This window comes from Sinohyriopsis cumingii, unplaced genomic scaffold, assembly GCF_028554795.1.
Source record: "Sinohyriopsis cumingii isolate HCF-2022 unplaced genomic scaffold, ASM2855479v2 utg000356l, whole genome shotgun sequence".
Lineage (NCBI taxonomy): Eukaryota > Metazoa > Mollusca > Bivalvia > Unionida > Unionidae > Sinohyriopsis > Sinohyriopsis cumingii.
In genome coordinates, this window is record NW_028315891.1 from 348,031 (window position 1) to 370,366 (window position 22,336).

At 35.7% G+C, this 22,336-nt stretch overlaps 1 protein-coding gene across 1 annotated transcript in view; it reads left to right on the forward strand.

The window, feature by feature from the left end:
• LOC149774283 (N-acetyl-D-glucosamine kinase-like) overlaps positions 1 to 9,344 on the forward strand; it is a 44,177-nt gene extending 34,833 nt beyond the window's left edge. The window contains exon 10 of the mRNA XM_089945512.1: positions 579 to 9,344. Within this exon, the coding sequence (XP_089801638.1) occupies positions 579 to 763 (185 nt within the window). The 3' untranslated portion in view covers positions 764 to 9,344. The remainder of the gene's footprint in view (positions 1 to 578) is intronic.
• The last annotated feature ends 12,992 nt before the right edge of the window (positions 9,345 to 22,336 follow it).

Consider the following 22,336-nt stretch of genomic DNA (forward strand, 5'->3'; position numbering starts at 1 on the left):
TTTTGTTGTTATAGACATTGTCTTCATTCACAGCAATGTTTTAACTAAATCCACAGACTTTTGGTGAGCCATTGGGAAGATCGATTTTGATATAGTATAAGAATTATTCAAGCCCATCAGACTGAGATGAATTCCTATGTGATACTGAATGAGTTCTTTCACTTGACTGAGAGCAGATAAATATATTGTTTTGTATTTAGTTTCTTACCACATCTTTTACACTTTACTTTGCATTATTTATTATGCAGTATTCTTTTTTTATAGAACCAATATCATATTTGGATTTTTAAACATTCAGGACAGAGTATCTTATAATATTCACATGTTAATGTAAATGGAAAAAATCATCTGAGAAGTATCTAGTTGAGATTATTTCTCAGTTAAATTGATGGAAATAGATTCAAAACATATTTTTAAAGCATAATTCATTAAAGTAAGTTTTTGTCAATTTTAAATACATATACATGTCAAGTTGTTCCAGTCTGGGTGCATGATATGCAGAGTTGACAACTATGTTAATTTCCATATCAAAGAAATATTTGAAATCAATGAGTATTTATTAAATTATTGTCTTGCAGGTTTCCTGGAAGTTTTACAAAGTGATCCACGAAACAAGCGCATCAAAGAGATCAGTTTGCTACGTTTGAAACAGCCAGCCAGTTTTGGAGCAGCTAGTCTTGGTGCAAGGTCTACCAGTTTCCAGCTACCAATGGATTTCACAGCCAATGCAGACTGTTTCTTTCACAAAGTTTTCAAAAAGTAGGAACTCCATGATGGAAAATAGTAATCATGGCCTAGCTGAGATGAGATAACAGAAATACAAAATTGAATCTTATTTACTTCAGGAGTGACATGGGCAATAGGTTTTTTGAACTTTAAAAAATCAGTTTGGATTTGTTTCAAGAACTTGGACTAAATGTGAGAATTTTGTAACTATGTTACAGAATTGAAATTTTAAGATTTAAATTGATTTCAGCTTTCTCTGTCAGACTTGCTTTGTTCACATGTAAGTCAGGTCCAACTGCATACAGCATAGACCCAGATCAGGGCTGTGTTGTATAAGTCTTTACTCCTCACAAACTGCATCAACCCAGAACTGCCTGAGCATTATGCAGTTAACAATTGGATTCAACTTCTAACTTATATATATGGTATTTAAATAGGATTGGCAGACTCTAAATTTGGCTTACAAAAATGATTCACTTGTGTTGCTGTGTCTCATTTCTTGAAAATAATTTTTATTTAGTAATGATATTTTTCAGGTATTGATACATAATGTTAGATTTTCCACATGCCATCTACTACTATATCTGACTTTTTAGTGAGCCAGAGTATCATTTTGATGGCCTTGACCTTCAGTGAGATAAATTATCCACTTCATTTTGGTATTAGCTAGTGTGATAAGGACTGCTGTAAATACCAGATGGTCTGGAACATTGTGCTAGAAATACTTGTAGGCACACTTTGTCAAAACATAATGTCAAATAATTCTACTTCCTAATTTATATATCCTTTTGTTTTGTTGTTTGACATGAGTGTGTTTGCATTAAGCATAATGCCAGAAATCATTATATTGGAGGAAAATTTACACCAAAATGGGCAAATGTCTTTTTAATTTTTTTTAGTTTGTGAATGTAGATATTGTAATAAGCTGCCACACATTACATGTAATGCAGTTCTGTAGCGACTTAAGAATTATAATAAAACTCATATTTGTGGAAAATGAGTAAAATTTTCATTTTAAGACAGATTTCTGAAGTAAGTTCATCGAGGTAATCTCAGATGTGTGAGATTATCTCAATCCACCAATTGACAACAATATTTAAATGCAAAAGTAAGGATAATTACACTGTAGCATACTGTGTGTTTTCATCTGGCAACACAAAGAAATCTGGAGTTTGGCTATGGCAGTAACTGAGCATAGTGATCACTTTGGGATCCATCCATCCATCCCTCCCTCCTTCTGTTGACATCCTAGATTAATGTTAGTGGTAAAGATTTTACTTTATGCCTAAATAAAAGACAGGCTTGACAAAAGGAAGTCCCATGATATATTTGTAAAAGTAAAAGTGTTGTCTAAATGCTGATGCTCTCAGTGAAGCAAATTATTATGAATGGAATGAATAAGAGTCTCATTGAACATCTCATATTAAGATTATAAAGTAACAAAATGCAGGACTGTCTTAAAAATGATTGGTTGTAGGGTTTTATAGTAATTAAAAGTGATTGGTTGTAGGGTTTTATAGTAATTAAAAAAGATTGGTTATAATGTTTTTTAGTAATTAAATATGATTGGTTGTAGGGTTTTATAGTAATTAAAAACGATTGGTTGTAGGTTTTTATTGTACAGTATTTATCAAGAGAGGGTTAAATCAAGTTAAAATAATGTGTATGTGGCATAAGTGCAGATATACCGTGGAGCAAGTAAAGACAGCTGATGTTTTTTGTATGCAATGATATTGCAGACTAATGTCCACTTAATAGGTACCTTGAATGATTCTCTTGAGTCTAGTTGGTTTTCATTGCTTGTAGTGATGCTGATCTTTGATGACTGGCTGAAAGTTTGCTGATTTACGTGAAAGTTTATCTGTACTTAATAATATTAGCAAGAAGTGATGATTTTATGTGGAAGGCAGCATTTCATTTTGGTATGTTGAGACCCTTTTTATATAAAAATATTTATGTATGCAACCATATTTTAGTCACATAAGTACTTTATTTATGTTGTGACACACACATGCATATACACATGTATGCATATCCAAGGGAAATATGCTCTTTAAAGCCCTGTTGGACAGCCCTTATATATGTTGCATAATCTTCCAGCATAACTGGATCACTGTAGTTTGTGAGGAGTAATCAGGAGAACAAACGTAGACCCTAATCTGCTGGTACATTATGCGATGGCAGATCAGGGTGTTGTTTGCAATTGGACACGACTTGTAAAAAGTAAATATATATGTGTATTTGATAAAGTTTATTTCATGTTTAATTACTGCACAATATTTATGTTATTAAAACAAAAAAATGTGTTTTTATTATGCTGAGCACTGTTCCATTTAAACATACATTATGTCCAGGAAAGGCATTCTGTTTTTCTAAAATATTGGCCATGGTACTCTGAATGTTACAAGTGCTCATGTGAAAATGATACAAAACTCTATTAAAATTGCATCAGTTGGTGACTACTACACATCAAAAGTGTGTTGTCATGGGTCTCTTTTATTAGATCAGTCCTGATTTTAAATTATACATTTGCATAGTGTAGCAATTTTGATCAAGTATTTATGAGATGATAAAGAGACAGAAAGAAAGTAATGATCTAGAGAGAAAGAGATTTTTGATGGTTTTGTTTTATGTTGTATTCATTCTATGGAGAAGAGTATTTAATCCAAAACTGCAGATGAATGAAAAGTTATAAAGTTATTTAATCCTCCTTGAGCATATGTACAACAAATTATTGATATAATTAATGTTTTGTGTAATTTACTGATTTTATTTTGAATAAGCTTTAATTTTGATGTATTTTTGTAGGTCATATTCAAGAGCTTTGGTTATTGTATAGCCATATTTATGAAGTCAATGTTTTTTTTAAAAAAAAGGTTTCTTTACAACTTATTTTCTTAGTTCTTCGAGCACATTTCAACTATCAGCCCATGGTATCTGTATCAGAATAATAGTACTAAGATGTTATATGAAAGAATGTACATTTTATTCTTATCCTTTAATGCCTACTGGTTTATGGTTGTCCACATTTTTAAAATTAGTGCTTACTGCACACTTCAAATGATATGGTCAATTAGTGCTTACTGCACACTTCAAATGATATGGTCAATTAGTGCTTACTGCACACTTCAAATGATATCGTCAATATTGTTTTTACTTGCTTATAAGTCTGATCCAGCTGCAAAATTCATGGACCCAGATCTACTGTTGCATAATGCAGCAGCAGATCAGGGTATCTGTAGTTTGCTAGGAGTAATCCATAGAACAAACAACATAGATCCTGATCTGCTGGTGCATGATGCAGTGGCCAATTAGGGTCTAGGCTGTTTGCAATTAGACTCACATGATGCATTATGGTATCATAATTATGATGTCACTTGATACCTAGTTGTATCATTGACTGGTTGCAACGTTTGTCTCATTACTCTTTGTAATGACCCTTACATGAGAATAGATATTCATCTTGGTGTAGCGCAAAAAATTGCACACTAACCTATCACAAAGTTATTTTGTGTCTCTTGGATCCATGGCTATGTAAAACTATACATTTTTCAGAAAGTTAAATATTCCATAATTTGACAAGCAATCATCTTTGACACTGTCAAACCAGATATAATTGATATTTATTTTTGTATAAAAGATACCCAGCAGCATAGCTCAAGATCTTCTGTCCCATAATGCATCTGCAATGATCAGGGTCAGCATGGAATCACAAGTGGCATAAACAGCTTAGACTCTTATCTGCATGTGCTTATGTGGCCAGTTGATTTGGGTCTAATCATTGATGATTCAGACATGTGCCTTGTACATGAGATAAAATGGAAAGGGGAAACATTTTCATTGTAGCTTTTATTGAATTCCCAGAAAATGAAATTGTGGTCACCATAGTTGAATCAAAGACATTCAGATGTATACTAGGTAAGCCACAGTTGTTTCTTTAGAGATTTGTTTTGCAACAATAAGATGGGTCAATTAGTAGTGCAGCTTATCTATTTGTTATATTGAGAACTTGAAAATATGTGAAAGATATGATTCATTGCACAGGTAGATAAACAGAAAATATGTGAAAGATATGATTCATTGCTAGGTAGATAAACAGAAAATATGTGAAAGATATGATTCATTGCTAGGTAGATAAACAGTTGTTTTAACATAAACAAAGATGTTGACCATACAAGTTTGAAATGAAGTGCCATAGACTTCCAATGCTGAATTGTTTTCACCAGTTCATTTTTCAGTGCATCATTTTATAACCGTTGGAAAGATGGCTATGTAAAACTATAAATTTTTCAGAAAGTTAAATATTCCAAAATTTGACAAGCAGTCATCTTTGACATTGTCAGACTAATATGATTGATATTTTTTTATCTATAAAAGAGACACATGTGCAAGCACCATAGCTCAAGAACTTCTGTCCCATAATGCATCTGCAATGATCAGGGTCAGCATGGACTTACAAGTGGCATAAACAGCTTAGACTCTTATCTGCATGTGCATATGTGGTCAGTTGATTTGGGTCTAATCATTGATGATTCAGGCATATGCCTTGTACATGAGATAAATGGAAATGGGGAAACAGTTTCATTGTAGCTTTTTTTGAATTCCCAGAAAATGAAATTGAAATTGTGGTCACCATAGTTGAATGAAAGATATTCAGATGTGTACTGGGTATGACACAGTTGTTTCTTTAGAGATTTGTTTTGCAACAGTTAGATGGGTCAGTTGGTAGTGAAACTGATCTATTTGTTATATTGAGAATTGAAAATATGTGAAAGATATGATTCGTTGCTAGGTAGATAAACAGTTATTTTAACATAAATGAAGATGTTGACCATACCAGTTTAAAATGAAGTGCCATAGACCTCTAATGCTGAATTTTGTTCATAGTTCTTTTTTCAGTGCATCATTTTATAACAGTTGGAAATATCGTTGTACTGTATTTAGTCTTGATGGTATATATGTACGTAGTCCAATAAATCAGGCCCCACACCTGTACTAATACTGATGGACGTTTTCTTTGGTCTGATCTCGGCTGTTTGTTAAATGTTGCAGTTAGTGCAAACAGATGTGTCTGCAATACATTGATTTAGACACTTGCTAGTATTTCTTGCACATATTGAGCTAGGGTCAATTGAAGGGTCATTTAAAAAATATATACAAAATATTTTAAGATCAAATCCTATGTTTGACATCTTATAAACCCACATGGAATAACACAACCCTACCTCCTATGGCCATTTTGAATGTAGTGTCTACATACAGCTGTTTTTTCATCAGATACTGCAACCAATCAGATTCAACTTCCATGTATTCACTCATTTCAGAGTTTCAGTTTATTTAGCTGGGTGACTATACCTCATGTCCCTGGACTTTGTCAACCAAAACTTTCAAATAAGCAAATGAGTGGATGTTGCTCTTGAACTGACCATAACTTAAGAGTATGGGGAAATATTGGTAAGTGTCTACAATGTACACTAATAAATTGTAGAGGCATTTGAGAGCTCAGAACCATCCATCAGTATCAGTCCAGGTTTGTGAGCTGATATATCAGACTACTATGTACTCCACACTGAAAATTTGTGTTTTTTATTAGACCTTACATTTAAAAGCAGTGATCACGTTACAGGTATGTTTGTTAAATTCATCTGACAGGTTATGAAGTTTTTATGCTTTTCATGTTACAAGGCATTTAAATCTAACTGGGGCTTTTTCCCCAGAATCAGCAAATAACAGGATCAACATGTAATTGGGGCTTTTGCTCCGGAATCAACATATAACAAGATAAACATGTAATTGGGGCTTTTTCTCCAGAATCCACAAATAACAAAATAAACGTGTTAGTGGGGCTTTTTCTCCAGAATCAGCAAATAACGAGGTAGACATGCAATTTTTCCAGCAGGGACATTACTATTCGATTGTCATGATCATCAGTTTTGTTACAATTTTATTTATGTACATTTGTTAATTTGTTATTTCACTTTTTGAGCATTTTATGATACACATCTTTTGTTGCAGTAGAAGTTCCACAGAACTCTTGTCTAAATTCTACAGCCTTTTCAAAAGTTGTTACTATTTGATTGTCCCATGGTCAGGCACTATAGAGTATATTCACATTTGGTTTTGCCACCATGTATGTTGTCTATTGTGCACTGAAAAATGGTGTTAAACCCAAAGCAGTGACATTTTTTTGCATCACATAAAAATAAATTTTGAAAACGATTTTCTGGAGTTTTAAATGGAATTTGTGTAGTGAGATTTATGGTATTTGTTTATGGCATGAACATATTTAAAATCTTGCTTTTAACTGCAATAAACATAGAATACTTTGTGCATTGTTCAGAAGATCATTGGTTCTTGACCTGCTGTCAAATATGGCCCACTATAACTTAGCAATATTTAATATATTGGACTGAGTTATAGCAAGGAAGGTAATCAGGTGATAAAGTTCATGCTGCATCATGATCATGATTAGAACATATTTTGATGGCTGGGTGGTTTGTGGAGGGATCATTAGTTGCTACAAATGAGTGGATTTTTTTCAAAATCCACCTTTTATAAAAATATATTTAAATGTTTGTCCAACATGTTGTTTTTGGATGTTCCAGAAAATAAGATATTGGTCTTAAAAGGCAGTTTATTTATCAGATATTGGTTTGTTTAAATTTGTAATCCAGACTTTTATCAGTGTTTATATGATCACTCCTGTAAATTTATTGTTAAAGGTAAGAGTCTGTAAAACAAGTCTTCTGACCACTGTACATTCAATTCAGAATCAACCTTTACTTGATCCGATTATATAAATTCAAACAAGTTTTATTTTTTCAAAGCTTCTTTAGACTTAATGAGTATTTCTGTTACCAAGTTGTGAAACCACTTGTAATGCATTTATGTATTGTTTTTCTACATGGGAATCTTCAAATGTGTTTAATCACTAGTAAGATGTTTCATGAGAAGAACCAGTAATGGTAGTTTGGATTTTTGTTGATTGTTGATTCGAGTCGATAATTGGATTTTTGTTGATTGTTGATTCGAGTCGATAATTGGATTTTTGTTGATTGTTGATTCGAGTCGATAATTGGATTTTTGTTGATTGTTGATTCGAGTCGATAATTGGATTTTTGTTGATTGTTGATTCGAGTCGATAATTGGATTTTTGTTGATTGTTGATTCGAGTCGATAATTGGATTTTTGTTGATTGTTGATTCGAGTCAATGTTCATATCATGGTTACTTAAAGTAACAACATAGATTTTATCATGTATATATTTTTTTAAAACTGAATTTACTTTTCTTATACATTTAGGAGGTTGATCAGTAATATGTAACATCCATGCTATGCAAGTTAGTGAATAATATTATGAAAATACATTGTTACCTAGTGCACTGAAAGATCTCAAGGCTGAAGGCCATTGGGACTAAAGTAAAATTTTGGTCTTAAGAGATTTTGGATGAGAAAACTGTTTCAGTCTCAAGGGGATTCAGTTTAATGACTTCATGTCTTTAGAAATGACACTGTATATTTATCATATTTATCTCATGTCCCTAGGTCTTAAGAGATTTTGGATGAGAAAACTGTTTCAGTCTCAAGGGGATTTAGTTTAATGACTTCATATCTTTAGAAATGACACTGTATATTTATCATATTTATCTCATGTCCCTAGGTTCTTTTCTTTTATCAGCAAATTATGTAATCAAGTTCAATTATATAAGACAGGGTGGTCCAGAATCTTCAGTACCATGGGCTACTGGGACCAAAAATGTAAAGTTTGTGGGCCATACATAATTATTGTAGTAATTATAATTAAAGAACTTGCTTTTTTATATGAGCATGGACCACAAAAAGTGACCAGCAGGACACATTAGCCTGCTGGCCTGTAGTTGGATCACTCTAATGCAATTTTCTCTAATTCAGTTATGAAGAAGTATTGAACTCATGAATAAATATTTATATTGCAAATATGATCCCTTCATGTTAGACACCTAATACCATGACATATTTTTGAAATTAGATATAAGTGATAAATCATTTTTCATCCACCATCCATCTTTTATAGTCCGTATTTTTGTTGGTGGTACAACTGAATTTACATGATTTATAATGTTGAATATTTTTGAAAAATATTTATTATTGATTTAAAGGATTGGCATGAATTAGTGTCAAACTTATTAGTTCACTCTTTTAATGAAATCAAATATATCAGCCAAATTAATTTGTAAAAAAATAAAATATTTAAACAATGAAACTTGTTAACTTTTCAAATTTTTCACTTAAGTGCATATAGTGTCTTAAATTTTGGAAAGAAATAATAAAATGAGAACACAGCACTAGTTTATGGTTGCTTTTTTCTTGAAAGTTTGCACTTTATGTATTTGCATCTAGTAAGAATTATAGTTATTATTAGCAAGTGCTGTTTTATCAGTTGTACAGGAACTTTTTATAGACAAACTTAGAGGGACACATCTCAGATTTTCTTAATGGAGAGGAAAATATTTATATTCATCTATTAGTATAAGTTTGTTCTCGTTTCTCCTCCTAACCTACTTGCCATAAAACTGTACATACACATTCGCCCCTTATCTTTTCATCCCTAAATAAACATAGTGTTGCTTGGACTTCCAGTTTGATCGCAAGTGTCCATCTTAAAAATCTTGTTATCACTACTCCAACACAGGAATCACATTGAAATAGGGTTTTCACCAGAATTCTTACAATGTCTGGTTAGTCCTGATAGAAAATGGTGCTGATATAACTTCCAATCTAGCCACTATGACAGCAATCTTGAAAATTTTGTTTTCACTATTTTTCCTGAACTAAAAGTGATTTTGACAATGGGTTTTCACTTGTTATGAAATCTAGTTAGCTCCAAATGAAAATGGTGACAATTTGACATAAATTGTGGCTGCCAAGATAGCCATCTTAAAAATCTTGCTATAGCTACTACTGAACAGAAAGTCACATCATTTTTACCAGAAGACACCTTATAATATCAAAATGGTTCTGAGTTAAAATGGTCACCATGGTGGTCGTATTATCATGGGTTTTCACCAGAGGACTTTATATAATGCTTGGTTGATTCGAAATGTAAATAGTGCTGATCTGACATCCAATATAGCCACCAGGACAGCCATTTTGAAAATCTTGTTATTGCTTATTCTGAATGGATGGTCATATTCACATGCAGTTTCACCAAAGACTTCTAATGATGTCTAGTTGGTACTAAGTGAAGCTGGTGCTAATCCTACATCCAATATGGCTGCCACATTGGCTAATTTTAAAATCTTGTTGCTTGCAAATATTACATGTTTTCACTACTCCACCATTAACAAAGAAATGGTATTGAATTACTGGAAATTCCTTTTCATCACCAGAGTGTTTACTCAGTTTTACATCATTTATTAGGGGCCCCGAGTGGTCGAGTGGTCTAAAGCGCTCTCCATTACGGATCACTGCCATCTGACCTCTGTCTGTGTGGGTTTAAGTCTCAGATTCAGCCATTGTGGGTATGTGAGAAAGCTTGCCAGTAGCTTCTCGTGGGTTGGTGGTTTTTTCTGGGGTTTTCCCGGGTTCTTCCTCCACCATTAATACTGGCCGCCATGTATAGCCTATCTTGAGCTGAAAAATGGCATTAAACCCTACAACAACAACAACAACATCATTTATTAAAGGCAGAATAAATAAAAAGAATCTTATATACTTGTGTAAAAGTAATGTTCAATGGCAATAACATAGACTCTGATCTGCCTTCTGATTATGAACCAGCAGATCAGGTATATGTTGTTTGTTCCACTGATTAGTCCAACCACCTGCAAAAACCCTGATCTGCAAGTGCAGAATATGATGGCAGGTCTTGGTACATGCAGTTTGCAGCTAGACATGACTTCTAAGTGAGTATATATGGTATTTATTGGCTAACTTGATAACTACTTGATAATGGATAAAATAATGATCTTAAAATAGAAATAGAATTCTTTCTTCAAGAACTTTGAGTTTATGCTTTGGTTGGTTACATAGATAATATTGTGTAATTATAGAATTGTGATTCAGATATAGAACTTGCGTTATATAGTTATATAACAAGGGATACATTTTGGTGAATTTTTTTATTATGGCAATCTTGGTGATGATGAACATTAGAGATCTGTACTGGGTCTAGAGTTGTAGAAATAAAGGCTAAAACCTATAATTGTTCTAGTGCATTGACAGATTTCATAAAGGTATAATAATAATAATAATAATAATAATAATAATAATAATAAACTTGTATTCAAACATTAAAACTAATAACCCGATTTGGCCTCTCAATCAAGACTAGAAGGGAATGAATATGGGAAAATGGTTCGGTTTTTAAAATTTGAAAGAATAAATTAAACTTGAATTAGTCTTTTCCACCTGGGCTTTCATTTAAATAAAAAAATACAAAATTAAAAAAAAAAAAAAAATAAGAAATTACTCATTACTTTCAAAATTAACATATTGCTTGACTGAAATGTAGGTATGATAATGTTTTATATATACTATCCTGAATGTTTCTTAGCCATGAGAGATTTCAGGTAAAGTGTATTGTTTTGTCCTTAAAAGTATCACATAAGTTTTCAGCATAAATCTGTTGATAAATATCATAAAACAGGTACACATCATGTGAGACTAATTTTAGTTATCTTGGCAGCCAAATGGAAAAATCATGCATATGTCATCATACACAATATATGCTTTACATTTATTGAACTTGTGGCTTGATCTATATTTTTAAAAAAAACAGTTTAGGACATCTGTAAAATTAATGGCTATGAATAAACTTTCAGGCAAAGTTAAAAATATCATTTTTCTGCAAATAGTCCACAAATTAATCTTCTAGACATGGATGCAGAATTTAATATCAGTAAATGATCTTAATATTATTTGTATGAAATGTAAAGTAAATGCTGGACATAATAAATAAAAACAGAATTTTTCTCAAATGACGTAAACATTTATTAATGGAGAATAAACATCAAATACAATAACATTCCAAAGTTAGAATATGCAGCTTCTATTCTATTCTGAATTGTACCCACCTTCAATCTCAGAATTTATTATAAACTTCATAAAAAGTCCCATTAGTTTAACGTTGTTGCTACGGGTAAATACCTAGTGGTATTGAACAGAGTTAAGTAAAAATATTCACCGATTCCTTATATGGTAATTACGTGTCCACGTTCCAAGAACTACTTTTGTCTACGTCAAAATAAAAGTGGCAACGGACACTGACCATGTCAAAACTGTTTACATTTCCAATGTATTTGTTTCTTTAACTATTTTAGGAAGAAATAAAGGTGGAGGCAAGAGATCTACACATAATCTGGGTGATGTGGAACAATTCATTGAAAATCAGAAAAAAGCACAATACCAAAGCGGTGATGCAATGTGATGTAAAAAATGTTCAGTGATGGTTATGGGGTGTGAAGAGAGAGCCTAGGACAATAAAAAACACCCATCCACACCTATTGAATGACTATCTTAGGGAACTTTTTGTTTCTATATGCAAGTGTGATTGTTAGATATAGCTGTCATCGAAAATGAAATTTTAAAAAAAATACCTTCTGTAGTTACCACCAAAATCCACTGACTTAAAATTACATGAAAATGGTGGTAACAGAGAGAGGGAGAGAGCACACGTCACACTGACCTTTGTTACAATGTATCAATCATCAGGTGCATGAGCATGTTCCATTTTTATGTAAACAGTGCACTATTAGCTACTCTGAACAACATTGTTTTAATCTGTACTTTGAATCATTTGAAACACAGTGACTACAAAATGAATATCAATCCTTATTGTGAGGTATTACCCATGACCGATGGGACACAATGACCTGGAAATGTTGATGAAGGTTGCTGCTGAAAATGCAAGACTTCAGAATAGATTCACGAATCATTCCAACAGAAAAACAACAATTACCACACTCACAAAAGCTGTAGTGACACCAAATAAAATCATGCAGCTCACAGGACACAAATATATTTCATCGATCATGTGATATGACTCTTATTGTTGTTGGCATCCGTTAGTCTCGAGAGACGATGGAACTGCGCCCATGAGAGATGTCCCGGTTGGTGGTTGTGCAGCGTCTGCTGTGGCTAAGTAGTCCAATGCAGGAGTGGCAGTCCCTGCTGCGCTTGCTGCACTTGAAGGTTGTGTCAGGTGTTGGTTGAAGCTGCTGCTTCTTCCTCTGCGATCGTCTTTCATCAGCTAGCAAGCGTTGCTTGTCCTCTCCGGCTTTCAGACCAGTGATCAGAGCATGTCACCAGCCTGATCTGTCTAGAGCGAGCTCTTCCCAGGTGTTGACATCAATATCAAGGGCTTTCATGTCATGTTTACAGACATCCTTGAAGCGGAGATGTGGCCGTCCGATCGACCTTTTGCCAGAGGCGAGTTCCGAATAAAGAATGTCGTTGGGGATCTGTCCGTCAACCATCCGACGTACATGGCCCAGCCATCTGATGCGGCGTTGGCGCAGGAGTGTGATCATGCTGGGAATCTTGGCATGCTCGAGCACCTCGTTGTTCGTTACTCGATCGCTCCAGGTGATCTCGAGTATGCATCGGAGGCATCGCATGTGAAAGTTGCTCAGTCTTTTCTCTTGTGAGGCGTACAGAGTCCAGGTTTCACTGGCATACATGAGAGTGCTTAGCACGCATGCACGGTACACGGTGATCTTAGTGTTCATGGTCAGCATGCTGTTGTTCCACACTCTCTGCGACAACCTGGAGAGAGTTGTTGATGCCTTTCCGATCCGCTTGAGCTCAGCATCGAGCGAGAGGTTGTTGGTGATGGTAGAGCCAAGATACATGAACTGACTCACCACCTCAAGTTCGTAGTTGTTGATGATGATGCTTGGGGGGTCTGTGTCCTGAACCATCACATTTGTTTTCTTTAGGCTTATGGTTAATCCAAACTCATCACATGCTTTAGCAAAGCGGGCCATCAGGCGCTGAAGTTCAGCTTCTGTGTGGGTGGCTAAAGCAGCATCGTCTGCGAAGAGCATGTCCCTGATGGTTACTTCACGCACTTTGCTCTTTGCCTTCAGTCGTGCCAGGTTGAACAGTCTGCCGTCTGATCTTGTGTGCAGGTAAATCCCTTCTGTGGACGTCCCAAAGGCGTGCTTGAGCAGGACTGCGAAGAAGATGCCGAAAAGCGTGGGGGCAAGGACACAGCCCTGTTTAACTCCACTGTGGATGTCAAAGGGGGCGGATGTTGAGCCATCGTACTGCAATGTGCCTTTCATGTCATCGTGGAAGGACTGGATCATGCTTAACAGCTTTGGAGGGCAACCAATTTTCGCCAGAATTGTGAAGAGTCCGTCTCTGCTGACCAGATCGAATGCCTTGGTGAGGTCTATAAAGGCCAGGAAGAGGGGTCTGTGTTGTTCTCTGCATTTTTCCTGCAGTTGCCTGACAGAGAAGATCATGTCAATTGTGGACCTCCCTGTGCGAAACCCGCACTGCGACTCTGGGTAAACTCTGTTAGCAAGCGTCTGCAGTCTGTTCAGGATGACGCGTGCGAAAACTTTGCCCACGATACTGAGAAGTGATATGCCCCTGTAGTTGTTGCAGTCGCTTCTATCGCCCTTGTTCTTGTACAGGGTTATGATGTTAGCATCTCTCATGTCCTGAGGCACTGCACCCTCGTCCCAGCACTGGCAGAGGAGGTCGTGCAGGCGTGTGAGCAGCACGCTACATCCACACTTGATGAGTTCTGCTGTGATGCCATCCTTCCCTGGGGCTTTACCTAGGGGCAGTTTCTCTAAGGCCTTCTTTAGTTCATCGACAGTAGGTTTCTCATCCAGTTCGGCCATGAGAGGGAGGTTTTCAATGGCGTTGAGGGCCTCATTGGTAACGTGGTTCTCTTTGGAGTACAGTTCGGAGTAGTATTCCACCCAATGCTCCATCTGCTTGCCCTTGTTGTGGATGGTATCACCTGTGGCAGACTTCAGTGGTGCTGTCAGTTTCTTCGTGGGACCCATTGCTTTCTTTATGCCATCGTACATGCCTCTGATGTTTCCAATATCTGCTGCTGACTGGATACTCTGACAGAGCTGAAGCCAGTATTCATTTGCACACTGCCGTGCTAATCTCTGCACTTTGCTTCTGGTAGACCTGTATGCCTGTAGTGTCTTCTGACAGGGGGATCGCTTGTATTGCGGGCGAGCACTGCGACGCTCTTCTATGGCTGGCATGAGTGTGGCAGAGTTAGCCTCAAACCAGTCATTGTTCTTTGATTGCTTCTTACCAAAGATCCGTGTGGCTGTGCTGTATACAGTCTCTCTGATGTAATCCCATCTTTCTTTGGCACTGTCTTTTGGGGGGTTCTGAGTCAAACGTCTTGGAAAGAGCATATGTGAATTCCTCAGCCTTGTCTGGATATGATGTCTTGCTCACATCAATGCGTGATTGACACTCTTGCCTAGAGCGGTGGATCTTCTTTGGCTGAAGCTTCATTTTTCAGCACACCAGCGAGTGGTCGGTGTCGCAGTCAGCACTGTGGAAGGTACGGGTAAGAAGCACACCCTTCATGGCTGACCGTCTTGTACTGATTAAGTCCAGCTGGTGCCAGTGTTTAGACTGGGGATGCCTCCAAGACACTTTGTGCTGTGGCTTTGTCTGAACGAATGAATTGGTGATGCTGAGTTCGTGGTACGAGCACATCTCTAGAAGGCGCTGCCCATTGTCATTCATCTTCCCAACGCCGAACTTGCCAAGACAGGAGGGCCAAGAGTCGTGATCGGCACCCACCCTAGCATTGAAGTCGCCCAGCAAAATCAAGTTCTCTTCCTTGGGAATTTTGTCGATGAGTGAGTTTAACTCATCATAAAACTCATCCTTGGTATCTGTGGCGGATCTTAGTGTGGGAGCGTAAACACTGATCAGGTTGACAGGCCCGTTTGTGGTGTGGAGGCGGAGGGATAGCAGTCTTTCATTTCCATGTTGGCAGGGTTCTATCATTCTCAGCAGAGTGTTCCTGACAGCGAATCCAACACCAAACTCTTTGGCTTCATCTGCACTCTTTCCCTGCCAGAAGAATGTGTAGTTCTTTTCTCTGAGGGACCCAGAATCTGGTAGTCGTGTCTCCTGTAGTGAGGCGATGTCGACCTGAAGCCTAGCAAGTTCGTCGTTGATGACCGAAGTCTTACGAACATCACTGATTGTCTGGAGATCATCTAAAAGCCCAGTCAGCATGGTCCGGACATTCCAGGTAGCTAGCTTGAGGATTGAAGTCTTCTTTTTTATTTTTATTTTGTTATTTCTTGGTGCAGTAGTTGCAGTCCGCTTGTCAGGTACTCGCGTACAGTAAGCCTTACGCACCCAGCAAGGCAGGCGAACTGTGGCAGGACGGCACCTTATTGGCTGGGGGCTGCCCAGTTTGAGGCGGGCGGTAGCTGTCCAGTGAAACATGTTGGTCTCTCCCACCGTCAGAAGCAACCCCTGGCGTCTGGCTCTACGCCAATCGAGCGGTGACTTATAACCGGTAAACTGCTGCTTCCCGTATTGTGTCGATGCTATGGAGCGAAGCTGGAGTGTCCTCTCCAGGGTGCAAGCCTGGGCAGGGTGATATGGAGAATCAACTGTTGCCCATGCAGCTGATCCCCCACTCTCCACGCAGCTGATGGATCCAAGGGAAAGGACAAGCCGATACGTCATGGCACCAGCTGCATCGCAGGAGTTGCCGAGATGACACTGAAATCAATGCCAAGTCGCCTTAGGGACTCCGACTCCGGATTTTCTGTTGGAGTTTACTCCCTTAGCCTTTCCCCTGAGAGGGTATAGTCGCAAGGCAGCGAAGGTTTGAAATCGGAGTTTACCTTCTCCTAGATGGGCGACCACCCAAGGTTAACGAGCCCCATCTGCCCGAAGCATCTGGTTTTGAGGCGCCAGAAGCTCGCCTGTCATCCCTTCTCCAGTCAGTTTAAACAGGTTACGCCACTCATGAAGGCCTGGAGCTGGATTTGGTTGTCAGAGGCTCTAAAAGACGCAAGCCATTGGGAGATTTCCAAGGGAAGTGGGTGCATATCTCCCACAACCGCCCCCGGCGATGACAACCCTTGAAACCCAATATACGACTCTAAACTAAGTGTAAATGAGCAGAAGGAATATTTTTCAATCCTGAAGCACACTCTGTCCCAAATATACCCTTCTCCCATTATACTTCTGCTATGACAGCATCATCTATTGGTGACCAAGTCACCCGCAAAGACCATATTCGAGGGACTTTTTCTAACGCATCTTTTCATAATTGTACCTTCATTTTCCATTGATATATTGATTCATTTTTTCTTCACAAATATTTTTCATATCAATATTTTGTTGTTTTTCTTGGCTACTAAAAATTCCATTCTCTTTTGCAAGCTAAGTTTTGTTCACTACTAACTAGTACGTTCATAGTATTAGTGTATGTATATTAATGTGTGGTTCTTCGGTTTCATTCATAAATTGAACATCATGTAAAATATGAAACAAAACAAAATAATTTTATTGTTTCAATTGTATTATTCCTTTAATATAACAACATGATTGTTATTAAGTATATAGTAAAAAGGTTTTTGACTGAGTATTGAAAAATATTGGTCCCTCGTTTATGCAGCAGAGGATGCCCTCACAAGCTTGGGCATCATTTGCCACATGCACTCGGGACCAATATTTTTCAGTGCTCGGTCAATAACCTATACGTATTGACCTGGTAATTTTGCCAGGTACATGTACATACTTTCTGAGATTGAATATGAGGTATGATTCAGAATTGATGGAATGGTGATATATCCATCTATCTCAAGAAACAGTATTTTATGAGAGTATATATATATATATATATATATATATATATATATATATATATATATATATATATATATATATATATATATATATGTGTGTGTGTGTGTGTGTGTGTGTGCACACACCCCAATGGTCAGTGCAATTAAAAATACGTGTATTTTATAAGTAAGTAACTGGAAGGTTTTTATGGATTTACTAGAAAATCGTACAAAGAAGAATATTTTAAATCTAAGAGCAAGCTAGAGTTATCTTATGGTCCAATGCAGTTTGTCAGCATGATAGATGGAATGAAGAACCAAATCATTTATTACAAAATCAGATATTAATAGGGACAAAAATAAATAGATTGAAAATGTAATAAAACGACTTAAATATTAAATATCTGAGTCTCTATTCAGACTGGCATAAGATAAATATCTGCAACAGGTTCCATAATTTGCACTCCACTCATAAATTTGATTTTTAAAACACTTCTCGTTACAAAATTACCCTACTCTTTGTTGCATGTAGATGGTTCATCGACTTCTCATATGACAGGTGTGTCCTGAAATATTAATAACAAAAATGGAAAAAATTTATCCCAAATTAAATGGATAGAACTAACATCTTTAAAACCATTGGTCAGCTGATACAAGATTGACTTGAATTATTACTAAAACTGTCATTTTCAGACTAAATTGATTAAACAGAATATTTGTAGATCTTTTAATAGTTAAATTATTGTGGAATCACATGAAGTGATAAAGCACCTTAGTGATTATTGAGAATCAAGGGAACAGACCTTATCAGAAATGGATAAAAAAACATCATATATTTGAGGTCATAATGGTAGTAGTACTGTGTATATTATATATATTCACATATATTATACATATTATACACTAATGTAGTTTTTTGTTCCTGATTTTTCCTCGTCATGAGCATATGCACAAGAAATCTCAAAATGAATGTAGAGCTTTGCATAATACCGAGTCAGGTGATGAATTTTCTTGTTTGAAGTTGAATGAGTTATTAATGGAAAGATTCAAGATCTGTTCTCAAACATAACAAACATATGCACACAAAATTTCAGTAAATGATATAGTTGAAGAAAAAAAATAAGAAAAAAGGAATTCATCAGCAGGAGAACTTCAATTTATAGACATTTGTTTTCAAGACACCAAGTTGAAAAACATTTGGCCCAGACATTAGATCAGCTGTACAGACAAAAACAAAATGAAACAAAATATGTTCTTTGTTATCAGGTTATATATCAAGTTTGAATCCGTATACTAGATAATTTAGGGGTAGAAATAATTGTAAAATTATTAAAATGTGATTCTTTACCTGGGGAAAAAGGGCACTGAGAAGTCAACTGTACCATTGGTTTTCTACTCATTTGTAAATTAGCATCATACTATGAGAACAAATGAGGCTAAGGAACAATTCTGGATCAGACCATAACTCCAGATCCATCGTTTAAACAAATCGTTTAGAACTTTTGTGTTCTGTTTTGATGTTGAATGGTACAGAGACATTTTCATCATCATCATCATCATCATCATCATCATCATCATTATCTTGGTCAGAACTTTGTTTTTGGTTTTGAACTTGTAAGGAACATCAAGACATGAAAGGTTATAGTGTGTTCGGAAAGAGGTAACAAAGTGCATCTCCCAGAAACACACCAAAGCAGTCTGATGTAGTCTGGGCAGTATTTGAACCAGAGCCCATGTGATTGCAATCCAGGCATGCTAATAACTTATCCACTGCATCTGGAAATAACTCGGCCCAGAGTTAACAAAGAGCTGTGGTGCTAGCACTAGTACTTATAACATGAAACAACAAAGTTACTTTTTTTCTTGAAAAGGAATATCTTAAACTGATCATGTTTGAGCATTCAAACATTAAGGGGTCAGTTAAATGGTTCTGTTATGATTTAGGAAAATCTAACCATGAAAATATCACGTTTGAGGCATTCAGGGGGTCAGATAAATGGTTCTGTTATGATTTAAGAAAAATCTAACCATGAAAATATCAAGAGCAGCAGACAGAGAAAGATCATTATCTTTATTATTTTTTATTTTTTCATATACCCCAGTAAAAACTGTGCTCCCTTGCAGATCTCATGCATCATTTATGTATGTTTTTATCTCATCCCTTCAGTAACTATTGAAAATTCCGGAATATGATATCACTTTGTGCATGATGTCAGAGTGACATGTAAAAATAAACAACAAAATGGAGCTTACATTATTCTTTACACAACATTTAATTCTGTTTACCTTAAGGATGTGAACTGATGGGCTTTGTTTATATATATTTAATTTTCCTCTCTTAATGGGCTTGGTGACCCAGGCTAATATTTGCACATGTGGGTTCTGGATGGTTTAACATCATGTGCTTTTGTGACATCTTCTATACTGAAACACTGGAATTTCATGGGCTGCTGGTGCATTTTTGTGTGTGGCTAAAATCTATATTTTTGTAGGTATTTGGTATGTAATTTGTAAGGATAGCCTTTAAGGAAATGCTGGATATATGCATCCAGTTTGGATCAGGATATAGGGGAGACCTTCAAATGGCTGAAATTTGTGTTTATACCCCAATACTTGGAAGCCTTACTGTTGCCACAAGATGTAAAGCACAATAAAAGGTGTTTGAGCCCAAGGATTCAAGGTCATCTTATGTGCTCCAGAAAATTTGCATATACCATGAAGTATTTTTCTTTGTACATGGACTATCCCTAATTTTGTAATACCTATGAAAGGGAAATTTTAAACATAAAGAAACCCTTCATTACTAGAAATTCCAATGTTTGAGGTCAGCTGATATTACAGAAGTGCAACCTTAACCTGTTTCAGCATGTATGCGTAACTGTTTGACAAGTGGCTTCTGTTAACATAGATAACAGCTTCCGATCTGTTGATGCTGATGAAGGGATACATATTATAACAAAGCAGCAAAGGAAAATATATTTTCCTTTAGCAAGGAATTTGTAGTTGAAAGGTTCATGAAAGAAGGTAAGGAAATAACAGTAGATAGGGCAGTAAAGTGTTTACGTTTAGATTCACAAGACAGTCATTAGAATAGCTGACCACAAATATGACTGATGCAAAGTTGAAAATGCAGTATTGGAAAAAGAAATGAGCATGTCAGGTAAAAAGTCAATAAAATATGTTCCGATGAAATTTCACAAATGTCAAAGATATCCATCATTTGCAAAGAGTACAATGATGTTGAGTTATTATTAGTTTGAAAAACAAAAGATAAAATGAATCAAACATAATTTTGTTTTGGCCACGTTAGATTTATAAAAAAGTAGCTTATATACAAATTTTAGTCAATTACTAATATAAATACAGTGCTAAAACCAGAATAGCAGTGATTGGAAATGATTCATTTTGTATCTGTGTTGAGATACCTAACTACAACAGTGGCATGAGTGATAACGTCAAGACTTATTTGTGACCGTCTTAAGTGTAACATATATTTGGTTTGCCACAAATGTAAAATAGTTTTCTTTGACCTTTTAATTATGATTAGAATAGAATGGTGTTTCCAAAAAAGTGAGGTTAATGTTAAAATGAAGTATATAAAGGAATATAAAACGTGTAATCAAAAAGAATTTTAAATTTGAATGAATGTACAAAGATTGCTCATTTAATCACACAATTATCAAAATACTTTTTAATAAAATTATGAGATTGTTTCTTGTTGACAAAATAAAGACATTTGCTTGCTTACATGTAAATACTTTGTATTGAGAAATAAATACAAGCTGCACTGAACATTTCATTCATTTATGTTTTTTTTATAATCTCTCATTGCATAAAATCTGTGAAAAGATTTCCATCAACCTTTTATATTTGGAGTAGAGAGCCACTAAAAATGTAATATTCTCACTAAGGTTCTTTTTAACAGAGTTTTATTTTTTGCATTACCCATAGAGATATTTTAAGATGTCCAGCACTAAAATCTTTACTGGGTTACTTACTTTCTTTTTCTTTCAGAGTTGACTGAGTAATATATTGGAACAGAATAACTGTACAGGCTGACATAATTTTGTGAAACAAAAATAAAAATGCTATAGTCATGTCATTTTAATCCTCACCTGTTGTGCATAGAACTTAATTATGCCAACTATAATTGTAAAGAGGCAAAGAATCAAACAAAGCTGAATAGTTTAGGTGTGCAAAAATGGTTGTGCCATTAATGATGCAATACTGTTTTATGACATCGTACCTGCATGAGGAATGTGTTAAAAAAAACATTGCTGCTTAAAATGGATCAGTCACTTAAGCCTCTTAAACATTCAGAAAGAGCCCAATAGATAACATATCAAAAATTACTTGGCATGCAGCAGTGGATAGACAACTCTTCCACATTAAACGGAGCTAAGTTTTATGGCATAAAAAGCATGGTCGTGTGAAGGCATTTATTATAATGTTTAAAGAGCAATACATAACATTTTGCACACATTTTGTAACTTAATGTGAAGTAATTATCCTCGAATAAATTAATGTGTAACATGCAAAATTCCTGAGCCCTATTTATTATCATGACACACAGACGGAGAAGAAAATTAGGCTAACATGTGAGAAATGTAACATCATGAAAATCTATACATATTGCACATAAATTAACAATAGATTCATCAGCTCGAGCTTCTATTTCCAGGCATGAGAAAAACATACGCATTCATGAAAATACGCTCATGTAAGATACATAAATATTTGGCTTTTATGGTTATGTGTTTGTGTATAGCAGAAAGAAGAGAAAGAACGAAGAGACAGATAATTAAATTAAAGAATGAAACGGA